We start from the raw sequence: 19516 nt of genomic DNA on the forward strand, positions 1-19516 counted from the left end.
CTCCCCTCCCCCTCCGCGCCGCCGCGATGCCCCCCCCTGCGCCCGGGGCCCGGCTCCGGCTCCTCGCCGCCGCCGCCCTGGCCGGCCTGGCCGTCATCAGCCGAGGTACCGCAGCGCCGGGGGCGGGGGGGCTCGGCGGGGACGCCGGGGTCCCGGGAGGGGGTACAGGGCCAGGGCGGAGGCGGGCAGGGAGGTACCCCTCGAGGGTAGGGGTATGCGGAGGTCTGGAGCTGGAGACCTGGCAGCAGTCCTTGGCTGGGCAGGGGGTCCTTGGGTGCATGGATGCGCGGGGTTCAGGGGTGCATGTCCCTATCTGGTCAGCTGCTCCATCACTAGCAAGAGGGTCGCCGACACCTGCTGCTGGCCAGGGGCCGCAGAAATATACAGCTCTAGGTCAGGTAGGGGCTCAGACATTGGGGTGACAGCCCCCGCCTGGGCAGAGTCTCCAAACTGAGTTGGGGTACTAGGCTGGAATGATGCCCCGTGCGTGGAGAGGTCTTGTCTTTGCGTTTTGGAGAGGGTCCCCTGCGCAGTCCTTGCCTGGGGACAGGGCTCTGCGTCTTTAGACGGAGGTAAAGGAGGGAATGTCTTCCCAGGGTCAGCAAGCAACGGGGACAGAGTGCCCAAAGACTGAAATAAATCCCAGACCCAGGGATATCAGAGAAGGGGCTGAAACTCCCTATCCGGGTTTTCCTCTCAGCTGAAAGTGTTGGCATTTGGGGTGTTGCAGTTAATTGGGAGATGGCATTGGGAAGCCAGCAAGTTGGGGTGCTGGGCTTAGGATTCTGATCTAAGTCTTCAATTGGATGAATATTTGGATGGAGAAATGGACAGGTGAAGGAGTCGGGGGTGGACTGGAGAAGGTAGGACAGGAAGAGTTAATGCAGGGTCTCAAGGGTCTCAACCAGTCCAGTGGACCTGGAGACCCTCGGTAACAGCAGGTGTAAGTCCTGCCTTGAGGATGTGTCTGGACTGTCTCCCCTGCAGGGCTTGTCAAGGAGAGTATGGTCAAGGAAAGGACCCTGCGGGCACAGGAGGGAGAGGGATGGGGCAGAAGAGTGAGCTGTGGGTACCCAGGAAGCCAAGAAAGTGTTAATCTGGCGTTTCTACATCACTTCCTCCAGGCCCTGTCCAATCAAGCATCACAGAATCAGGGACATGCTATGCCATCAGGGACCCAACATTATGACCCCAGCTGGCAGCCCCAAGGGAAGCAGCTACTCTGGGCCTCCAATCAAGTCACCCACAGTCACACAAACATCCCAGCATCCCAGCCAAGCTGCACCTGCAGACTAGAGTCACATGAACAACCCTGTCCACGCAGGACGCCCACACACAGATCTATTGGGGGAGGGCGTGGAATCTGCCAGGAATGGAATGGGCCAGCAAGTCCACCGCTTAGCACAGTACAAGGCTGAGCACCGTCTTACTTGCCGACCACTGGCTGGGTGCCTTTCTCGCCTGTCGCTTTAGGTTTCTGTTTCTGGCTTATTTATGGGCCCTCCTTGCCAGTCTCTGTTACTTGCTGGTGGCACTCCCTGTCTCCATGGGCTGTCTTTCCATCCTTGCTGGTTTCAGTACGGTGGCACGGTGGCACGTCTGCCTCTCAAACTGATCTCCATTGGCCTCTGTGTTGGAGTCCCTCCTCTTTCCTTGCTCCCTCACTCATACTGTACCCCTGTTCACTTCTGCACCTGTTCCTTCCTCCCCTCACTGTACCTCCTTGAGCCCTGACTCCACCCAACTCTCTTCTTAAGGTACTGCTCCATTTGCCAATTTGCCTCTCAGAAATCATTACTATGCATGTCTCCTGGGGTCCTCCCCTGGGGGCGGGAGGGGGCGGGGCAGGGCGGGGGCCGGGGGAAGGGCTTGTCTCTGGCAAAGCCATATGACCTTGATCAATGAAAACCTGAGAGTGAGAGAAGATGGAACCCAGTGGGTTGAGCCAAGATAAATCTGCCTGTCAGGCAGGTACCCCATTCATACCCACTGCTACTTTGTGTGTGTGTGTGTGTGTGTGTAGGGGGCACCTTATTTTGTTAAGTATGCAAAATAGTGCCTTCTTTTTTTCCAAACCATGTTTTTCACAAGGAGCATATAAGAACCAAGTCCTTGACCCCAACTTCCTCGTGTATTTTTCTAGTCAAGAGTCTCACAGACTGGCCTTGAATTCAAGGTGATCCTCCTGTCTCAGCCTTCCAAGTGCTGTGATTACAGGCATGGGCTTCTCTCTTCTCTCACAGTTTTTTGTTTGTTTGTTTGTTTTTTGGGTGGTTTTTGTTTGTTTGTTTTTTGGTGTTTTTTTAAAGGGTCGTAATATGTAGTCATGGTTGGCCTGGAAAATGTAGACCAGGCTGGCCTTGAACTGAAGGCAATCCTGCCTTTTCTTCCTAGATTCTGGGACTATGGCTGTGCGCTACCATGCCCAGGTCTCACACACACCTGAGAGAAGCTGATGGATGAGGAGCCAGGCAGCAGAGGGGCATACTTCCTCAGCTTTCTTTCCCTTCCATAAACTCATTCCACACAACTTTCAATGCAGAGCAAAGGAGACCCGTTCTTGCTAGTGTTTTCTTCCTAAAACAGAAATAAAGTCAGCCCATTTCTTGTTGTTGGCTTATTTACACTTAGCAAAACCTCCTTGGCTATGTAACTATAAGCCTACAATTAATCCCCCACCCCAAATCCTTTATGCCAACACCGTCCACACATTTACATATTCATTCACAAAATGAAGCTTCGCCAGCTGGGGATGTGGCTTAGTTGGTAGAGTGCTTGGTTGTCATGCAGGAGGCCCTGGGTTCGACCCCCAGAGCTGCATAAGCTGGAGCATGGTGGTGCATACCTGTATTCCCTGCATTTGGGAGCAGAGGCAGGAAGATCAGAGGTCCAAGGTCAGTCTTTGCTACTGAGCTAGCCTGGGCTATCTGAGATCCTGTCTCAAAACTAACTGCATCAAAAAATTCAACAGAATGAGTGAGTTGGTGGGGGAAAGGGGATACCTTCTGCTCCTGGAGCAGCTGGAAGGGAGAGGGCATGCACACAGCAGCCAGCAACGAAGCCAGTGCCACCCCTGACCATTCCATGGCCCTTGCATTCTGTCCCAGACTCTGACTCTTGATCCTTTTTTTTCTTTTTTCCTTTTTTTTTTTTTTAATATTGCATTTACTTATTTGTATAGTGGGGGTCAGAGGACAACTTGTGGAAGTCAGTTCTCTACTTCCACCATGTGGGTCCAGGGGATTGAACTCAAGTTATCAGACTTAGCAGCCCAAGCTGGTCTGGAACTCAGAGGGTAGTCATGTATTGTCCCACCTTGTGGGTAGCCCAGGCTGGTCTCAAACTTGCAGTAGTTGTCATACCTTAGTGTCCCCAGCACCAGGATTACAATTGTGTGCTACCACACCTGCTTCCTTGGCTTAGCAAATATTGTGTAAACTGACATTCTAGGTACCTGAGAAATGTGGTGTGTGTGGTGAGGGCAGGGGGCAGGGGGCAGGGAGCGAGCCACACTAAGCACTCCTTCACAGAGCTTATAGGGAAAAGAAGAGAGATCAAGAATCAGCTGAAAAAAAATCCAACAAACAAGTAGATAGGTCATCTCAGGGAGTGTCACATAATGGGAAGAGGCTAGAAGTGCTTTGGAGGATGAGTTGTCCATTTTAGAGGAGGGTGGTCCAGGAAGCCACCTAGGAAGGTGAGAAGGGGGTTAAGGCCTGAAGGAAGAGCAAATCCAGCCTTAGCTTTCCAGGTCCTTTTTCTTTCCAGGTCCCAAGGAAAACAGTGTGTGCAAAGGTCCTGAGGTGTCAAAAAAGGGTGGCTGATGGGCAGCACTCAGGCATCACATGAGTGGAGGCCCCAGGCTTCCAAGTTGAGCAAAGGTGGACTTTTGGGTGGCCATCATGCCAGAGACTATTCCTTCTGTGGCCCTTCCCTGGGCAGCCTAAAGGAGCTCCAGGCCCCAGGTAGTAGGATCATACCTTTCCAGCTCCAGTCCTCACCCAAGGGTCCAGCTTTGCCTGAGGTTCCTCCAGGATCCCTAAAGATTCTTACTTCTAATTTCTGGACACAGAGCTTGTCAGAAATCTCTTCCTCCCTTGACTGTGGCCTCTCTTTATTGATTTATTCTGTTAGTCTAGACTGGAAATCTCACAAGAGCAGGAGCCTGTCCTCACAGAATGCCTCCCTTCGAAATCCCTGAGCTCTCTTTCTCAGCTTATTATTTATATTTTTATATATGTTATTGCATATCACCCACAGTCTCACTACATATTTCAAACTGGCCTGGAACTTACTCTGTAGTCCAGGCTGGCTTGGAACTCGGTAGTCAAGCTGGCCTCAAATTTGGGGCAATCCTTCTGCCTCACTTTCCAAGTGCTGTGATTACAGGCATGAGCCACCAAGTCTGACTTTCACAATGTCTCTCTAATCTACCCTATCTCCAGTAAGAGACTTTTTTTCATTTTCATTTGCCAATAATGTGCTTTTTGACACAGCCAATGCTTCTTAGGCGATTTGACATGTCAGGTGCTGAACTAAGCATGACTTTTGCTTGTGAACTCTCAAGGCAGTGCTCAGGAAAACTTGCACTGAATTCTTATTCTTTGTTTTCTCCAGATAGGGAAACCATGGCTCAAACCATGGGGATGTGTAGTCAAGACATGGAAGGGTCGACAGTGGGCTTCCTAGCCTGGGCTCCTTTGAGATCACTTGTCTTTAGGACCTTCTACTTCCTTTCCACAGAGCTCTCTCTGATCTAAGCAAGGCACAGTCCTGCGTCACAAAGGCAGAAATCACAGCATGGGGGACTGAAGAGAGGGCTCAGTGGGTTAGAGCATTTGCTGCTCTTGCAGAAGACCTGGTTGGGCTCCCAGCACCCATGTGACAGCTCACAGCTATCTCTAAGTCCAGTTCCAGGGAATCCAACACCCTCTTCTGGTTTCTGTGGATGCTTCTGCATTCACATGGTGCACATAAACTCACACAGGCACACACGTGTACACATCAAGTACAAATAAATGAATATTTCTAATCACACCATCCAGAAACTCCAGGTCAGGTAAGGGAGGTGCTGTAGACATCTAACCTGGCTGCCTAGAACAGGGTGTGGGGCCTCTTGCCTGAGCAATCAAGAGCTCTTCCTGAGTGGGGTATTTATGTTGGAGTCTTGAAGAATGAGAATGAGTTCAAGAGTCACAGGCATCCATTCATATTTATTTAGCCAACAACTGTTTCCAAGAGGGCTCCAGTGAGAGCCAGGAGACACTAGGGACATGGAGCTGAGTCACAGTGAGGCTCTGTCCCCAAAACATGTCTAGTTTCCAGGAGAGGTGGGTGTTTTCTGTGAATTTAGTTATGATGGCGAGTGCCCAGGCTCTGTGTGAAGGAAGACCAGACTTGAGGGAGTCTGGGAGTGTTCCTAGGAGGGTTTCCACACTGATACCTTAAACATCTTTTAAGGCTTGATGTTGGCCAGGCACTGCACTGGATCATGCTGCAGCCCTGGAGGAGTTCCCACACATGGCCACAATCGGGAAACTCAGGCAACATGGAGAGGATTCGGGTCCAGTGGAGTTTTAATATTGTCTTTGGGACCAGATGTGGTGGCCCATGCCTTTAATCCCAGCATTTGGGAGGCAGAGGCGGGCAGGTCTCTGTAAGTTCAAGACCATCCTGGTTTACATAGTGAACTCCAGGACAGCCAGGACTAGGTAGAGAGACCCTGTCTAAAAAAAGAAAAGAAAAGAAAACTTAAAAAAGATTGTCTTTGGGTAAATGAATGCCTGCCTGACTTGGTCTCTACGTTCTTTGAGTGAAGCCTGGGCTGCACAGCACCTGATCCAGGGTCTGGGTGTTGTTTTTAATACATATATAAAGGCCTGTGGTATCCATATCCACAGGCAAGGAGCTAAAGGCCCATTGAGGGACAGGCTCATTGATCAGCATGTCACCTAGGACTGTCCACAAGACCACCTTGATTCAGGGTCACATGACCTGAGCACTGGGGCTGGAGTTCACCTGAGCCACTAGAGAAGAGGGATTTGAGGCTGTAGTGGATGGAGGAGCAGAGCGAGGCACATCTGGGCCCCAGGGGGGCTGGAGGCAGGAGGGGGACACAGGGACTCTGGGACTTGACAGGCAAGCTTTGGTCCCAGGGGCCACTGGAGCCTTCAGAAGTGGCAGTGCCAGTGTTGAGAAGCGTCCTGTGGCAAGAGGTGCCTCTGTGCTGGTCCCTCTGTCTGGAGAAGCTGTGGCTGAGGGCTTTCCTGTGGTGTGGGCCTCCACTCTCTGTCTCAGGGCCCATTTGCACAATGAGCCTGTGTGATGGGACTGGACATGCCGAAAGGCTGTCACCTTGGACAGCTCACTGGTCCCCACCTGTCCTCTCTTCAGAGCACTGGGGTAGTGGAGTATGATCTACCCACAGGGGACTTGCAGCAATATCTGTGGGTATCCTGTGCTGTCACTACTGTAGGGTGGGGGATCTAGGAACCCTACAGTGCCCAGGAAACTCCAGCCCTCAGTGGGCCAGGGTTGAGGGCCCTGTCTAGGTTACTACAAGGGCTTGGCATGCTGCAGCGTGTATCTGTGTTGGCCAGCTTACGAAGGGATCATGGTACCACACCGGGCTGTGTTCCTGAACTGATCATCACATTCCCTCGCTTCCTTTGGTCTGGATGCATATTTTAATCTGTGACTTTTAGACTCGTGTGTGTGTGTGTGTGTGTGTGTGTGTGTGTGTGTGTGTGTGTGTATGTGTGTGCGCGTGCATGACCTGGTCAGAAGTGACAGCATGATTTACTAAGAATTACAGATTCTTAGACAGAGCAGCCCCTGTGTATCGGAGGGGATGTGACAGTGTGGCGGTCTGTCCCCTTAGACAAGTGGTAGCTTTGTGCAAGTGGGACCAGAAGCCTTCCAAAGTGGGTGTAGGGAATGTCTGCTCAGGCTGGCAGTGCTACTTGTCTGCAACCCTGGGTGAGCGGACTTTGCAGCTGTGTGTGGGGTGCGAGGCTGCTGTCAGTGGAACCCTGAGGGAGCAGCAGAGTGACCTGGTGCACCAGTGCTGTTTGGCCTTTGGCATCCGTTTGCAGCTGCATGGGTCTATCTGCTTCTGGGAAACGGCTGATTTCTACAAGTGACCTTCTGCTAGGCATGTGTCTGGGGCTGTGGGTGTCCCTCTGACCTGGGCAGTCGCCATGTGTATGACAGGGCTTAGCCTTGGCTTTGTGTTTTTCCTAGGCCTTGGCGGGGTATGTATGTGTGTACACATCCCGTTGTTACCTGAGCACATGTGACCAAGTCCTCCGCATGGGCTTCTCACAGAGCAGCAGTAGCTCTGGCCTGCATGACCCCAGGCTGAGAGGCTTCAGGACTCAGACCCAAATCCCAGGCCTAGCCAGCTTGCTACATTGGTTCTGTCCTAGCCCCATCCTGAGGGGCTGTTGATTGAGAGGCCCCCAGGGAGTCATTGGCATAGCACGGGCAATTAATTCATTAGATTAATTAGCTTCTTTTCCCAGGCTGGGGGCAGGGCAGCCCTCTCAGGGCCCTCCCGCTCCAATCATCCAAGGTCATTCACTCCTCTTAGTGCAGTCTCCTTGCCCCCACTTACCCAGCCCCCACTCCCTGGCCCTGGTCCAGCCTGCTGGCTCCGATCCACAGACTTGAATGGTGGTGTGACCGGGCCGCACTGGTGTGTGCAAGCAGGCCTATGTGTGCACTATGAGCACTGGCATGCCAAGTGCGTCTGGCAGGTGTGTGTGTGTGTGTGTGTGTGTGTGTGTGTGTGTGTGTGTGTTCAACCACACAGGATACCTAAAGGTATGCATACAAGCCCATGTTTAGTATCTGTGATAGCTCCCTCTGTGTGTGTCTGCACATGTATGTCTGAGTTAATGTGTGTTTATGTGCATCTGTGTGTATGTATGTACAACTGCTCAGATGTTCATGTGTATATTTGTTAAAAATATATTTCATGTATGTATGAGTGTCTGTGCATGCATGTGTACTTATGCTCAACAGTCTGTGTGTATGAATGCGTACAATGTGTCGCTGTGTGTGCAAGTGTGTATGTATATGAATGAGTCCTGAGCACTTGTATGTACATACATGGTACCTGGGTCTGTATGTGAACATACCTGCATGCTCATTTATTACATCTATGCATTGTGTGACTTTTCCTGAGGACACTTGAATAAACATCTGTCCATGGGGCTGGAGAGATGGCTCAATAATGAAGGCAGTTTCTACTTCTGCAGAGGGCCTGAGTTCAGTGCCCAGCACCCACATCAGGCAGCTTACAATAGCCTGTAATTCCAACTCCAAGGGATCCGATGCCCTCTCCAAGGGCACACACCACACATACATATAATAATAACCAAAGCAACAACAAAAGGAAACGTCTACCCACCCCAGACAGGGCACAAACAATACACCAGAGAAACAATTATGAAATCCAGGTCTAGTTGGTGGACCAATGAGTTCAAATGGGGTTTTCACAGGAGTGACTCACAGGAACGTGGGCAACGTTCAGGCAGCTACACCATCAAAGAAGAGTTGTCCCCCCCCACCCCGACACACCCCAGCGAAGTTAACAAGCTTCCTCCTGCGGGGTTTCTATGTGCCACCCCATGAGCTGCCATGACCCGTTCCTGTGCTGCATCCGGTGCTCTGAGAGCATCCTTCCCACAAGGGACTATTACTTAGTCCAGTCCTGCAAACATCTCCTGTGGTGCTCTGCTATCAAGACAGCAATCTTGTTACGCCCCAGGGGACAGTGTTCCATAGTATGTAACTGGGAGTCTGTGCACACTTATGTGTCTCTGAACACTTTGCTTTGCATACTCGTGTAGCCGAGTGCTTAGACGTGTCTGCGTGTCTGTGTCACTGTGTTCGATAGGTGCATATATGTGTCTGGGTGCACAGGTGTCTGTATGGATGTATCTCTCTGCATGCACATTTGTCTGTGTGTACGGGCTGCAATTGGGTGTCATCTCCGCAAGTGCACTGGTCCACAAGAGTTCCATTCTGTTTATGAGTCAGAACAGACCACAGGAAGGGACATGGCATATATTGGTCTATTCTGAGTATGTCCACTATGTGTGAATTTCTAAAAACAATGAATTCTTGTAGCAGTGGATGCAGATGCCTGTGTTTGTGTCCGTGAACAGTGTTTGTCACAGCTGGCCCCACCCCAGCTGCCAAGGCTGAGCAATCCCCTCCCTTCTACAGGACTGCTCTCCCAGAGCCTGGAGTTCAGCTCACCCGCGGACAACTATACAGTGTGTGAAGGTGACAACGCCACCCTCAGGTACATCTCGGTGGAGGGGCTCAGGCAGCCTGGGCTTCACAAGGCTACGCCCCTCCACCCACTCTGCATGCACAAGCCTTGATGACACCACCTGCATCTGGAGCCAGCTGTGAGGGGGTGTGGACACTAAGCCCAGCTCGACCTATAGTAGACCTTACTGTCCTCATAAAAGTGAAGAGGTGGGGGCTACTAGGATTCAAAATCCTGTAGACCATGAGTGCCAAGGATGCTGAGTGAAGGTTATCAGTCTCTGGGGCCATCTCCTCACTAGGGTCTCTACCCCACCTGTGTCATTGTCCCTTGTGTTATCTGTCTGTCAGTCTATCTATCTATCTATCTATCTATCTATCTATCTATCTATCTATCTATCTATCTATCTATCTATCTAACCCCTCTGTGTGTGTCTGTTTCTCTCTCAAATTGTCTTATCGCAATGCCTCGTCCCTCCGTCTCTTCTTCCCCCTTTTACTCTCTTTCCAAGTCTTCTCTCTCTCTCTCTCTCTCTCTCTCTCTCTCTCTCTCTCTCTTCCTCCTCCTCCTCTCCTCTCCATCTTTGCCTCCTTTTTCGGAGTCTCTGCCCCATCTTTCTTGTTTTCTATCTCTATCTCTATTTCTCCCCACTTGTCTCTGTTCTTCTCTCTCAGGGTCTTTGCGCCCACTTCCCACCTCTGAGTCAGTCTCCCTCCCTCCCTTCCTGTCTAATACACAGCAGTTCCTCAGAAGTCTGGCTTCCAGGCCTCTTCCCTCTCTGAGGCTTGGTTTACCCTCCTGTAGAGTGGGCACTGCCCTGTCTGCTTCCCAGGGTCCTGCAGGTGTAGTGGCAGTGGGTGAGGAAACCCCTGCCTTCTCTTCTTATCCTCCCCTTCCTCCCCAGCTGCTTCATTGATGAGCACGTGACTCGAGTGGCCTGGCTGAACCGCTCCAACATCCTGTATGCAGGAAACGACCGCTGGACCAGTGACCCCCGGGTGCGGCTGCTCATCAACACACCTGAGGAGTTCTCGATCCTCATCACCCAGGTGGGGCTCGGTGATGAGGGCCTCTACACCTGCTCCTTCCAGACCCGCCACCAGCCCTATACCACTCAGGTCTACCTCATCGTCCACGGTGAGCCCTGTGTGAAGATGAGGTCAGGTGGGGAGGGGACAGGAAGACAGGCCTGCAGGATGGTCAGGGCTAGGAGGTACTACTGAACAGCCTGCACTGTGTACACTCGGCCCACTGCTGGTCACTACCCTGGGATACAAGTGAGTGGAGCATGAGCCACCTCGCCCTTGTGGATTTCAACCAGGCTTGAGGTGGGGTGGCACCACAGTGGTTCTCTAACAAGGTAGTGGGAGAGGTACTCAACCTCAGCTCTGTGTGTTTGCTGAGCTGTGTTACTGTGACTCCCCGTGAGTGGATACTCTTCTGGGTGCTAAGGAAACACACCAGCCTGGCTGTTTCTCCCTGTTTGCACTTATTTCCCAAGGAGAGGTTCAGGGGGTTCCTAGACATGAGGAAGGAGAGTTAGTGTGCACGCCTCTGGGGGTGAGGGAGGAGGGCTAAAGTCTGAACTCCTGGATCTGATGAGATAGGTCTGTACTCCTGGGTGTGGTGGGAAAGAGGAGAGCTGGGGTCTGTACCCCAGGGTCTGAGGAAATAAGATTGAGTCTGAGTATGACTCCTGGGTGGGAGGGAGGGCTGACATCTTGACCCCTGGATCTGAGGGAGGAGGGATGGACTCTGAACTCCTCAGTCCGAGGGTGGAGGACTGTAGTGTGGAGTCTACACCCATGGGTCTGAGTGAGGAGGGTCTGAGCCCACACCCCTGGGTCTAAAGGAGGTGAGCTGGGGTCTGTAATGCTGGACCTGAGGGAGGAGGGCCAGGCTTGGATCTGAAACAGTGGAGCTTAGGTGAGTGGCTAGAAAGGCACCCTCACCCCAGCTCTCTCCTCGGTCTCCAGTTCCTGCCCGCATCGTGAATATCTCCTCACCTGTGGCAGTGAATGAAGGGGGCAATGTGAACCTTCTCTGCCTGGCTGTGGGAAGGCCAGAGCCCACTGTCACCTGGAGACAGCTCCGAGGTGAGGCTCCTCCCCTGGCTGTAATCTGAGCCCCTCTGTCCTCCCACATCCCTAGCTGGAGCCCCAGACTCCCTCCCTCTGAACCCCTCTAGCCCTTCTGATGACTTGATTCCTTCCCACCCTGACCCCCATTTCATACCAGACTCCCATCCCCTTATCTGGAGGCCTCCCACCTGATGTTCAGGCAGGGCTTTTGTCTCCAAGTCACCTGACACTCCCCCCCAGCTCCCCCCCCCCCTCGCCCCGACAGATTCTCCTGACTCAGGCCCCAAGCTAGGCTGCATCCAGTGTCCTACCATTCATTCACCTAGCAGTCCTGTACTCTCCTCTGTTGGATGTTGTAACCTAGTAGTTTGAGTGGTCCCCAGACCTCAGCATCAGCAACTCCTGGGAAGTTTCCAGAAATGCACATTATCAGGCCCCCGCCCTAGATCCAGAGGCAATCAGGAGCTCCCCTCTCTCTACCTACAACCTGCTTTATGAGTTCCGAGATCCAGTTTCCCCGAAGGTGCCTCCAAGCTGCCTGACATGTCAGGCCAGGACAGCACCACTTCATTTCTATCCCCAGATAGCCCAGTCTCGGGCTCTTCCTGCATTTTTGCAGACCCATAATGACTGGGTCCCATTCCTTGGATGCCCTGAGAGCAGGAAACCCAACATAGCCTCATGTCCTTCATCCTGATACTTGGTGTCTTCTGAACCCTAGATCCTGCTTGCCCTAAGTGCTAAGTGACTGTTTGTGACCTCATCTGTTGTTTTAAAAAAAAGATCCCAGGTATCTGGATTACCAATCTCAATCAGCAGGTCCAAATTCCCTGAACCCCAAGAAACTTCTGGATCCTCCCTCACTGTCTGCCTTTCCTGAATCCTTGAAAACCAAAAGCCAAGATCCCGGCTTCACTCCCTACTCCCAAATGGGTCCCCTGAGCATGATACAAGAGATTCCAGATGTCTAAATCTCTTGCGCCTGAAATCCTAAACCCCTTTGTTCCACTGGGTTTTGAGCTCCCCAGCCCCACCCTCAGCCCCATCCTGCCCCACAGGACCTTCCCGGCTCCTACTGCCCCGGCACATCAGGCCCTGCTGTGCCCCGCTGATGTGTGTCTGTGTTGTGCCCGTGTTGTCCCGTGTTAAGTGTTTGTGTCCGGCCCCGCACCCCCTCCCCCACCTCCCCCACAGACGGCTTCACCTCAGAGGGAGAGATTCTGGAAATCTCCGACATCCAGCGGGGCCAGGCCGGGGAATACGAATGCATTACTCACAACGGGGTGAACTCGGCGCCTGACAGCCGCCGCGTGCTAGTCACAGTGAATTGTGAGCACCAAGGGGGCTCAATGGCTGACCCTGGATACCTGGGGAGGAGGGGTCTGCCGCATGAAGCTGAAAGCTGTGTGGGAATTCGGATCTGGGGGAGGAGGGTGCTGAAATGGGGCCCCGAAGTCCTCATGCAGCAAGAATGTGCCTCTGTCCCCTATCCCTCTAAAGATCCCCCGACCATCACGGATGTGACGAGCGCGCGCACCGCCCTGGGCCGGGCCGCCCTCCTACGCTGCGAAGCCATGGCGGTGCCGCCTGCAGATTTCCAGTGGTACAAGGATGACAGGCTGTGAGGACTGCACTGGGCAAGGCTGAGGGAAGAGGGGAGGGGAGGGAGGCCCTAGGTTTCGGATCACAGAGCCAGGGTAGAGAACCTGGCAGTGCAGAGGTGCGGAGTCCTGGGTCTTGAGAGTCTAGGGTCCAGTTTCTAGATTACAGGGTCTGTGGGCTCCTGGAAGAAAGACTACTTCGGACACCAGTATAATGAATGCTAGGATTGCCCTCCACCCCACCCCGTGCAAGACCGTCTGGGGTTGAGGGTCGATGCTAAGTGTGTGGAAGACAAATTTAAGAGACCACCAAGGGCTGAGTTTAATAAGAGACACTGGGGATTAGGGACACATTCTGGGAATGTACTGGAGTGGCCCTAGTGCGTGGAGAGGGGATCCGTAAGGAAGCCTGGGGTCCGTGGGGTACATAGTAGAGCTCTGGGGGATTGCGGGGGGAAGAGAGGAGCCACTGGGTGTTTGTGGGGGAGCTGGGCACTGCACCCCAAGGGAGGCCAAGACCAACCCTGATCCGGATCTCCGGCAGGCTAAGCAGCGGCTCGGCAGAGGGTCTCAAAGTGCAGACGGAGCGCACCCGCTCCATGCTTCTCTTCGCCAACGTGAGCGCTAGGCACTACGGCAACTACACCTGTCGAGCAGCCAACCGACTTGGAGCGTCCAGCGCCTCCATGCGGCTCCTGCGTGCGTCTGTGCTGGGCGGCTGGGTGGGACAGGGTTGTGGGGGCTGAGCACCGGTGGGGCCCAGACATCAGTGGGTGGGGCAAGGAGGTGAAGATATAGGGATAGCCCCTGGCCCAGAATTGAGGAAACTCCAGCAATGTCACAGAGTAAAGAAACTGATTCTCAGGTGGTATGCACGAAGTTCTAGACGCGAACCCCATCACTATTTAAAGTCAGCATAGTTTTAAAGTCAGCATAGTGGTGCACCCAGGAAGGGAAGGCAGGAAGTTACATAGTGAGTTCAAGGTCTGGGGACTCATAGGGCCTAGTGGAAAAACAATAAACAAATGGGCTGATAGATGCATATCAAAGAAACAGGTGCATGTGCAAAAAACCAGACGTAATTGGGGGTGGTAGGTTTGAGATAAGATCGCTGGAGAAAGGGGAGCTCTGTGCAAGTCAGCAGGAAGAGGGAACAGCCATTACAAAGACACAGGAAGCAGAGTAGTCTGACAAGGACAGCTGCTCTTAGAGAGAGCTCAGAGCTTCCCAGAGGCTCTGGACTTACTGCACTGCCCCCAAGTCCACTGACAGCTGTTAAAGAGTGATCGACATGAGGTTGACAAGCCCTTTTTACTGCTCCAGGAATCCAGCCTCAGCATCTCAAGCTGTTTTGGGGCAGAGCCTACAGGCTGTTATTGTCTGGGTGCAGAAGTGTGAGCCAAGAGAGAAGCTGGGTCAAAAGTGACTCCGAGCCAGGGACTTGTATTGCAGGGTGTTATCGCAGGTACTCAGGAGGCTAAGGAAAGAGTATTGAAACTAACTTAGTGGGACCCTGTTGTGAAATAGAGAGTAAAGAGAGGTCTAGGACACAGCTTAATATTTGCCTAGAATCCCCCAGTGAGGGGCTGGAGTCATGGCTCAGTGGTAGAGCCCCTGCCTAGAATCCCCCAGTGAGGAGCTGGGGGTGTGGCTCAGTGGTAGAGCCCCTGCCTAGAATCCCCTAGTAAGGGGCGTGGCTCAGTGATAGAGCATTTTTTTATTGTACATTCCATCCCCAGTAAAACAAAGTGATTAAAAAAAAAAACCACAAAACTCACAAACAGTCAAACAAACATAGGCATCCTGAAGTTTCTGGTGGCCAAAGAAGGTGACTGGTAGAAACGCTGACAGAATTTTTAACAGGGAAAAACAAACCCCAAGGATCCAGACTAACCAACAAAAAGAAAATGGAGAAAACCTGGGAGTATCTCGAGACCCAGAACAGTTATAGAAGAGTCAGGCACAGGGAACCCAAACCCCAGAGAGTTCTAATCACAGCAACCCTCGGAAGCTGGCGGGAGAGAAGGCAGCCAGGAAAGACCCGCAGGGTCTCCCCATCTTAGCCTCCCTCTGTGACTGTTCTCTTTTGCCAGGCCCGGGATCCCTGGAGAACTCAGCTCCGAGGCCCCCAGGACCCCTGACCCTCCTCTCCGCCCTGGGCTGGCTGTGGTGGAGAATGTAGATGTCACCCAGTACAGCGCACCTCCCCCTGAAGGGGGCCTCGGGCCAGGAGCAAGAGAAGGGGTGAGCAAGCGCCTTGGGTCTCAAGGGGGACAGAAGAGCTCTCAGCCACAGAGGAAGAAAGAAGAGGAGGAGGAGGAGGAAGGTCTTTTAGAGAACCCATCACTGTGAGGGATAACGCAAAATTATGCATCTTTCTACAGCCATTCTCGTCACCCGTTCACGTTTCCAATTGTGACCCACCACCCCCAGCCACTCCACACCCCTCTCTTAGCTCAGGCTGTCAACTGGCTCGTGTGTGTGTGTGTGTGTGTGTGTGTGTGTGTGTGTGTGTGAGTCTGCGTGGTGTGTATGTATGTGAAGGTGTGCTGGGGAGGGAACCAGGAGGCCTCCCTCTCTGGAACGACTCTCCCATGGCCCCTGCCCATTCCTGCTGCCTCTCTTCCTCTGGCTGGAGGTAGGTATGGGGGCTTCATGGTGGAGGCTTGACAAGAAGATTGCCAGCTCTCCACCTTCCCATATATGCACGAACACCTACCCCTCTCCTCCCTATTGAAGGGGCAGGCAGGGTGGGTGTCAGGTGTCACTCAGCCTTTGTGAAGAGGTGGGGATCTTCATTATGGCTTGTTTCTCCTTGCTCTCTCACCAGTTGCCTGCAGCCAGAGACCCTGTCACTGGCTCTGGGGCTTGAAACCTCCCTTGTCCCCTGCCCCTCCCCGACCCTGAACTTTCTGGCCCCCTTCCTGGGCCAATCGGTGCTTCCATTCAACTGATGGGCTGGTGGCACTTGTCACCAGTCTATCTCAGTGCTTTGCCCCACCCAGACCCCCAGACTCCCCTTGGCCACAGTGGCACCCTCCAGCTGCCCTGCAGCTGACCCACAAGCATGGGCTCCCTGGCCACCTGCTCCCTCTCCTCTCAACCCATAGTACCTCCAAAGGCTGCTGTGACCACACACACACACACACACACACACACACACACACACACACACACGCACACACATGCACACACACACGCATGCACACACACACGCATGCACACACACACACGCATGCACACACACACACACACACACACCAGCGACTGACCAGCAATAGCTCTTGGCTTCAGCTGCCCCAGAGTCTGTGACGAGCAGTAATTCCCTCAGAGTAGGCCATTATTATCCACAGAGGAAGCTGACAGGCTCTGTGCGTGGGAACACCCCACCCTGATACACCAGGCCTCACAGAGTTGGAGAGAGAGGAGACACACAGACATCTTGAACCCAGGCAGAGGCACCATGCCACCAGCCCTAGCTTCAGTAACCACACACCCAAAACCATACCACTCACAGCCTGGTGAAGACGAGGGCAGAGAGGGGCAGGGAGGCAGGGGCAGTGACTGTACCTCAGACGGGGGCGTGGGCCCCATCCCACATTGTCTTCCATTCCCAGGGTCCGGGATGGGGTGGGGAGGGGGAGGGATACCAGGGGAGGTGGGAGGGGGGGCCCTGGGGGCCGTGTGTTCCAATTCATGGGGAGTGTTGAGACCACCACACCAATAAACGCCTTTTTCCAAAGTCCCCGCCTGTGGAAATCAGTGTCATTGAGGATTTGGGCAAGTGGATGGCAAAGGAGGTGTAGCCATTTGGTGAAGGATCCCCAATGCCATTCCTACCTCTGCCTGTTAGGGAAGTGAACTCCAATTGGCTTAAGCTGCTCAACAGAGCCCATCCATGTTTGGCTCAGAGATGGATGGGCACATGACCCAATGATGCTAACGAGGAAGCATATTGTCTCTAGGAAGGGAGGCTCTTCTGCTGATCAAGAGGGCTCAGTCTCATAGCCTGAGCATACAGTGTAGCTTATTATGTGGAGGGGGAGTGTTATGGGGGGGTAGCAGTGAGGAAAGGGTAGAGCAGCTGGATCAAACCCTACCTGAAGCCCACTCACCCACACACAAGCAGTAAAGCCTGTGTTTGTATAAGCTAATTTGTATCATGCTTTCTGTTGGCAGTGATTAAAAAAAAATACAAAATCTTGATTTTTCTCCCCCTTTGTATATATAGTATTAGGGACTGAACACAGTATTTAATACTTACTGGGAGATTCTAGACAGGAGCTCTAACACGGAGCCACATTCTCATCCGTCACTGAGGGATTCTAGGCAGCTGCTCTACTATGGAACCACATCCCAAGTCCTTGGTGTTTTGAGACAAGGTCTCCCTCTGAAACACTGGCCTTGAGCATGTGCTCTTCCTACCTCAAGCTCCCAAGTGTTTGCATTACCTTGGACTGTGGTACCTGGCTCTGTGTGTTGCTGCTTGCAGCCTAGGATTCCTCACTGCTGCAAACTCTAAATTCCCCGTGAGAACTCTTGTTGAAAAAGGAAGACATGTCTTGCCAAGGATAGTAGCAACAGCAGCAGCTCTTCACGGGCACCGGAATAGTTTATCAGTCCACAGTATTTATTGCTTGTCTGCTGTGTGCCAGGCTCTGTCTCTGCTGGGATAATAGTGTGGTGTGTGCCTCACTGAGTGATCAGTTCAGAGAGGGAAACTTCCCGACATCTGTCATTGTACACTTACAGGACCGGAGGGAAGCTGGGGACGTGGAACTTCACTCATTCAAGGCAGGGGAGGGGTGTCTTTCTGAGTGCTAGTGGCTACTTCAAGCCTTGATAAATCAATGACATGGGAAAGAGAAGTGTCCAGGCAGAGAGAACTCCAGGGACAAAGAGCTGGAGACCAGGGGAAGTGCGGTTGGCAGAAGGCCTACGGAGGAGTAGCCTTGGGAGGAGAAGTCACAGGAGTTGACAGAGGCCAAACCACAGGCCTCAGAGGTTAGAATGCAGAGACTGAATGATGTCTAAACACTATGTACAGCCGGAGAGAAATTTAGAGAGAAAGGATAGAGAGAAGTCATGGTAGTGCATGGCTGCCATCTCAGCACCCAGGAAACTGAAGCAGGAAGACTGGGGAGTGTGAGGCCAACCAGGTCTACATTATAAGATCCTTTCTCAAAAACAAAAAACAATAGAAAGAAAGAAAGAAAGAAAGAAAGAAAGAAAGAAAGAAAGAAAGAAAGAAAGGTGTGTGTGGTGGCCCATCCTGCAGTCCCAGCACTTGGGGGACTAGGGCAGGAGAATCATGAGTTCAGGGCCAGTCTGGGCTATCTAACAAGTCTAATGCCAGCCTGGGCTCCATGAGACTCTGAGTCACAAAACAAAGCAAAAAGGAAATCAAGAGAGGGGGGAGGAAGTGGGGAATGGGATGGTGCAAGATCTCATGTGTTGGATGATGGGAGTCTCTGAAAGCTGAAGGGGTGTGGCCTGGAGGAGGCAGGAGAAGGGAGCAGACCTTTGCAGAAGCTGTGGGGAGGCTCCCCTCCAGCTTGGAGCTAAACAGCAGGCCCTGCTTGTCAGAGGTTCTGAGTTCCTGCCAACTGCCATTTGCCCTTCTGTAGGTGGCTCTCCTATCCCCAGAGTCACATTGATGTTCTTAGATGCAAAAGGACAGGTTGAGTCTTCTGAGACAAGGGGGGACAGGATGTCCTACCCTTAGAGTCCAATCCTCAGTCATAGCAGGCCCCATGCTGCTGGGACAAAGCAGGAAACTGTACCCCAAAACACTTCATGGAGAGTGGGCCACCAGCTTTTGTCATACCTGGGTGACTGCCCGAACAGTCCATGGGCTGCCACCTGGACAGTAAGCTGGACTGGGGCTGATGACCTGGAAGAGAGACAGGAGAGGAGGCAACTTCAGGGGGTACCCTGGGTACCACCTAACCTTCCACCTATAGCCCGAGCCTTTCAGAAACTAGCTGAGGGGCTGGAGAGATGGCTCAGTGGTAAGGGCACTTCTTGCTTTTGCAGAGGACCTGGGTTAAATTCCTATCATCTATGTGGTAGCTCACAACGGTCTGTAATTCCAATTCTGGGGGATATGACGCCCTCTTCTGGCCCCTGCAAGCACTGCAGGCCAAACACACACATAAAATAAAAATAAATAAACCTTAAAGAAAACTAGTTGAGTCCCTTCTCCTTCTCCTTTCCTTTTATTTCTCTTTATTTTTTTGTTTTGTTTTTATTTTGTGTTTTTTTGTTTGTTTGTTTCTGTTTTTGTTTTTCTTTTCTGTCTGTCTGAGACAGGGTCCTGCTGTATCACCCAAGATAACCTTGAATTTGCAGTGATCCTCCTGCTCAGCCTTCCAGTCACTATGACTACAGGTGTGGCCCCTCTGTGTGCCAATGAAAAACTGTTCAGCCACCCTTGGGAGAGCTAAGGCATTCAACAGCTCAACTTTTACAGGAAAACAAGGAAATTCCATCTACCTCAGACTTTAAAAATGGAAGTCTGGAATAATTTCTATGGGAAACAAGTTGCATCT

The 19516-nt window shown here is 52.4% G+C and overlaps 2 protein-coding genes across 2 annotated transcripts in view; one reads left to right on the forward strand and one right to left on the reverse strand.

Annotated features, from left to right (window-relative positions):
* Nucleotides 1-18218, forward strand: Iglon5 (IgLON family member 5). Its single transcript, XM_052760935.1, has 8 exons — nt 1-105; nt 9235-9313; nt 10188-10420; nt 11260-11379; nt 12559-12693; nt 12865-12985; nt 13510-13664; nt 15059-18218. The coding sequence occupies exons 1-8, from the start codon at nt 27-29 to the stop codon at nt 15145-15147; spliced, it is 1011 nt and encodes a 336-aa protein (XP_052616895.1). The 5' UTR covers nt 1-26; the 3' UTR covers nt 15148-18218.
* Nucleotides 17575-19516, reverse strand: part of Vsig10l (V-set and immunoglobulin domain containing 10 like) — a 19049-nt gene continuing 17107 nt past the window's right edge. Inside the window, exon 11 of the mRNA XM_052760933.1 lies at nt 17575-18858. Within this exon, the coding sequence (XP_052616893.1) occupies nt 18787-18858 (72 nt within the window). The 3' untranslated portion in view covers nt 17575-18786. The remainder of the gene's footprint in view (nt 18859-19516) is intronic.

Source organism: Peromyscus californicus, unplaced genomic scaffold (genome assembly GCF_007827085.1).
Source record: "Peromyscus californicus insignis strain IS unplaced genomic scaffold, ASM782708v3 Scaffold_4__1_contigs__length_199733344, whole genome shotgun sequence".
Classification (NCBI taxonomy): domain Eukaryota; kingdom Metazoa; phylum Chordata; class Mammalia; order Rodentia; family Cricetidae; genus Peromyscus; species Peromyscus californicus.